Genomic DNA, 4,639 nt, shown 5'->3' with positions numbered 1-4,639 from the left:
GAAGAAGAAGAAGAAGAAGAAGAAGAAGAAGAAGAAGAAGAAGAAGAAGAAGAAGAAGAAGAAGAAGAAGAAGAAGAAGAAGAAGAAGAAGAAGAAGAAGAAGAAGAAGATTTCTTTTTTTAGCTGAGATCTACAAAATTTCAGAACAAAAGATAGTTGTCCATAACTTCTTGAATGTTTTGCAGCTTTGTTCTATTTCATAATACTCTTAAAAATTCACCCAGAAGCCATCATCTTCCCCAGGCCATGTTGATCTCCATCTATTAGTAACAGAATGGTAGTTCTTAATCTACAAAGTAAAACTGTCAAATTTATAACAAATATTTAAATATTTAAAATAAAGATTACAGCATACACTAAGCTTAAGTATGCTGTAAAAGATTTCCCCAACATGCCCTAAACACAGAGGAAATTCTGTATCAAGGTAGGAGCTTATTTAATACTGAACTACATATTTAATGACTTTTATTGACTAACCTGAAGGGCAGCAACAACTTGATGAAGATTATTGTTTTCTTTGGTTGTTAAAGCTATTTGTTCCTCTTGAAATTTTATCTGTTCTTTCATTTTATCAACTGAAATATATTCCAATACATAGAAATAAAACATTTACATACAAACAAAAAGATGAATTATTTTCTTTGGTTTCAGAAAAGATGCAAATATATAGAGAGAAGAGAAAAATGGTTGTAATGTTAAAGTTAAGATGTTGGTTGGTTTATTCGTTACATGATAGGAACAGGAATGGCTGTGTTATTAAGTTTATTTCCCAACCACATTGTTCTGGGTTCAGTCCCACTGTGTGTTACTTTGGGCAACTGTCTTCTACTATAGCTCTGAGTTGACCAAAGTTTTGCGAGTGGATTTGGTAGATAGAAACTGGAAGAACCCCATTATGTGTGTGTGTGTGTGTGTGTGTGTCTCTCTCTCTCTCTCTCTCTCTCTCTATCTATCTATTTCTCTCCTTGTCTTGGCATCACATGATTGATGTAAATGAACATCATTCATTTCCAATATTCTGTAAAAGCATGTCTAGCTACAGGGAAATATTACCTTGCTTGGAAACAAGTATGGGTTGGCAACAAGAAGAGCATCTGACCATAGAAAATCTGCTTCAATAAATTCTATCTGACCCATGCAAGCATGAAAAAGTAGACATTAAAACAATAATGATGATCATAATGATCATGATCATTAGTTCAGATACTATTACTGTTGTCTGAGCAAAGTATCCAATCATGCTTGCTCTAGTTTTACACTAACATCATTGTTGAGTGGTTTCTGGTAGGAAGGTAGTTAAAGAAAAGGATCACATTTGAAAAAAAAAATTACAGAATTTTAGTAATAACTGCAATGATAGCATCAACGAGGAACAAATTATGCAGTCAATAAACTTGTTACAAATAGCAACCAAATTTTTTTTCAAATCACATCCTACTGTCATGAAAAGGGGACACATTGGGCAATGTAGTAATAGATATACTTAATAACTAAAAAATGGATAGTTATAGCTGAGAGTGAAGGCATGTGGCCTAGTCATTAGGATGTTGCACTCATGATCATGCAATCACAGTTTCAATTCCTGAACTAGTGGTGTGTTTGTGTTCTTGAGTAGAACACTTCATTTCATGTTGCCCCTGTCCACTCAGCTGTAAATGAATAATCCTGTAACAGATTGGCATCCTGTTCAGGAAGACTATCATGATCATGGTCACTTATATGCTATGGAGACTGAGTAACCAACCCTATGAGTCTTAGGACTTGAGACAGTCATGTCCAAGGGACTTATAGCTGAAAAGCCTTTGTTCATATTTCAACTCAATTAGGGCACATATTGGGACTAAACAACATCAAGATTACTTTACCTGAATTGATAAGTTGTTGTAACTCTTCATTCTTTTTGTTATACTGTTCCTGTAGAGTGTTCAAATGAGTATTTCTATTCTCTCCAACTTGCAGTTCCTTCTGCAGTTGTGAAGTAATATTACAACTGTGCTCAGTCAAGTTGTCTTTGGCTTGCTGAAGATCTCTGGTTGAAGATGTAATACTTAAAATTAGCAATACTTTTGCCAATGTCATTATTAATATCATCATTATTACTGGTTTCAATTTTTGACACAAGACCAATAATTTTAGGAGAAGGAGGAGTAAGTCAATTATATTGACTCCAGTGCTTCACTCGTACTTTCTTTCTTGATTCTGAAGAAATAAGTACCAGCTGAGCACTGGTGCTGATGTAATCAGCTTATTGTCACCCACCCCTAAAATTGCTAGCCTTGTGTCAAAATTTGAAACCATTATCCGTTATCATTTTCATTATTATAAGGGTGTCAGATTGGTACAATTATTAAAGCATCAGAGAAATGTTTTGTAGCACTTGTTCTGGTTCTTTATTTTCAAATCCAACTTTGCCTTTTATTCTTAAGTGGTCGATAAAATAAAGTACCAGTCAAGCATCATGGTTAATTTAACTGACTAACCCCTTCGCCCACAACCACTGAGTCAGAAACAACAACGACAACAATGATGACAACAAAAGGCACAGACGTGGCTGTATCGTTAAGAAGTTCACTTCAGAGCTATATAGTTGAGGTTTTTGTCCCTCTGCATGGATGTTGTTGGTTGAGATCTTCTACTATATTACTACAGCTGTGGGTTGACTGATACTTTGAAAGTGAAATTGGTAGACAGAAACTGGAAAAAATCCATTGCATATATATGTGTATGTCTGACCAAGTGCATATTCTCCCTCTTGACATGTGTGCATGTTTGTACATACAGTGTTGTTTGTTTGCAGTCAACTGTGAAAGCATGCCCAGACCTTTATCATGCCTTGACATATGCACACTGACTGTAAACACAAGCCTTATCTTTCGTACAAATGATGTTGCATGTACAATCCTTCATGAAATCATGTTTGAACTGTTTCATATACTGAGAGATTATTACCTTACTTGGAAACAGGTGAGGATAGGCATCGACAAAAGCATTCAGCTGTAGAAAACTCTGCCTCAACAATGTTTCATCTGATCCATACGAGCATGGAAAAGTAGGCATTAAAACAATTATTATTATGAAGATATTGGACTGAGAGAATTATGAGAACATTGTATAGAAAAACCTTCCAGTGTTTTATTTTATTTCACTGAAATTAAATTTGCCTTTTGTACCTCTTGAGGTGGGGTGGGACAATAAAAAAAAAAGCACTGGTCAAGTATTGGAGTTGATTTGATCAACTAGACCCTCACCTAAATCCCAGGTCTTCCTCCTATATCAGAAACAATTATTTTAAAAGCAGTGGATTCAAAAAATCATTAGACTGTTTGACAAAATGCCTTGTGGTATTTCTCCCATCTTTCTACATTCAGAGTTCAATTCCTAATGAAGTCAACTTAGCCTTTCCTCCTTGCAAAGATTGATAAAATAAAGTACCAGTCAAACAGTGGAGTTGAGGATATTGACTAACACCCTCCTCTCAAAATTCCTGGCCTTGTGCCTAAATTTGAAACGATAATCATCATTTTTTTTATTGTGAAGTAGAAGAATTAGTGGTGAATTGGACAGAATGACTTCTGAATATACCTTTTTATAACTGAATTTAAATCTTTCTGGATTCTTCTTCTTCACTGCTGCTGCTGCCACTAAAAAAAGCACTCAGGCCACGCTGTAAGGTGGTTGGCATTAGGAAGGGCATCCAACTGTAAAAACCATGCCAAAACAGACAGTGAAGTCTAGTGCAGTCTTCTGGCTTGCCAGCTTCTGTCAAACCATTCAACCCATGCCAGCATGGAAAATGAATGTTAAATAATAATGGTGATGATGGCTGGTTTTACACAGCTGGATGCCCTTCCTAATACCAACCTCCTTACAAAGTGGACTGAGTGCTTTTTTTAGTGGACTGGTACCAATTAGGGTTGATTAAATCAAATGAACAAAAGAGAAAAGGACTATACAATGCAAGCATACTATTTTTGTATAGATGTGCTTAAAGCTGGCAATTTAAAAATTGTAAGAGAATACAGGTAAAATGGAATTTCATAAAGATGCAATTTTGAAGGAGAAAGATGGAACAAAACTGTTAAATAAAAGGTGTGGTGCCTGATCAACAACAGGGAAAATGAGAGGAAATAAAACAAGAGAACTGATTGGGTTGAGAAGGAGGATGAGGACATTCAATAATTTCAAATGATTGGAGAATACTGTAGTGACAAAGAGACAAAGAATGTTGAAGGAGTGACGAATAAAAGTATAGAAAAAAAACACAACTTTCATGATAGGTCAGTGAATGGAAGATGTTTATGAGTGAGGTTTGCTTAACAAATGAATGCAAAAACAACATATACCGAACAGTATCTTGAAGCTTCTTAATATCTGTATTGCTTTCTCTAGTAAGCTTCTGGAGCTGGTCACACTTGTTCTTCAATATCAGTTCCAGTTCCATTCTTTTACTGCGTTCAATGACAATGTGTTTTTCATGTCTAGATATCTTGGAATAAAGAAAGGAAAAACTGGCACAATATAAAATATGACAGTAATTCCATTGACGATCTGAAAAAATGTTATAATTTTTATAGTGAAATTCACATTATTACAAAGATACCTAAAATTGTACAAAGATACCTAAAATTGTACAAAGATA

General features: G+C 34.9%; 1 protein-coding gene across 5 annotated transcripts in view; it reads right to left on the bottom strand.

Moving 5' to 3' along the window:
- LOC106874523 (coiled-coil domain-containing protein 18) overlaps positions 1-4,639 on the bottom strand; it is a 44,051-nt gene that overhangs the window by 16,859 nt on the left and 22,553 nt on the right. For all 5 annotated transcript variants that reach the window (XR_008265453.1, XM_014922286.2, XM_052972621.1 and 2 more), the window contains 3 exons: positions 4,344-4,486; positions 1,866-2,029; positions 478-575 (listed from right to left, as the gene is read on the bottom strand). Coding sequence is in view for 4 of the 5 variants with exons in the window: in XM_014922286.2 (XP_014777772.1) it covers positions 478-575; positions 1,866-2,029; positions 4,344-4,486 (405 nt within the window). In the remaining variant the exon portion in view is untranslated. The remainder of the gene's footprint in view (positions 1-477; positions 576-1,865; positions 2,030-4,343; positions 4,487-4,639) is intronic.

This window comes from Octopus bimaculoides, chromosome 1, assembly GCF_001194135.2.
Source record: "Octopus bimaculoides isolate UCB-OBI-ISO-001 chromosome 1, ASM119413v2, whole genome shotgun sequence".
NCBI classification, from domain to species: Eukaryota; Metazoa; Mollusca; class Cephalopoda; order Octopoda; family Octopodidae; genus Octopus; species Octopus bimaculoides.
This window is presented reverse-complemented; position numbering and strand designations above follow the sequence as displayed.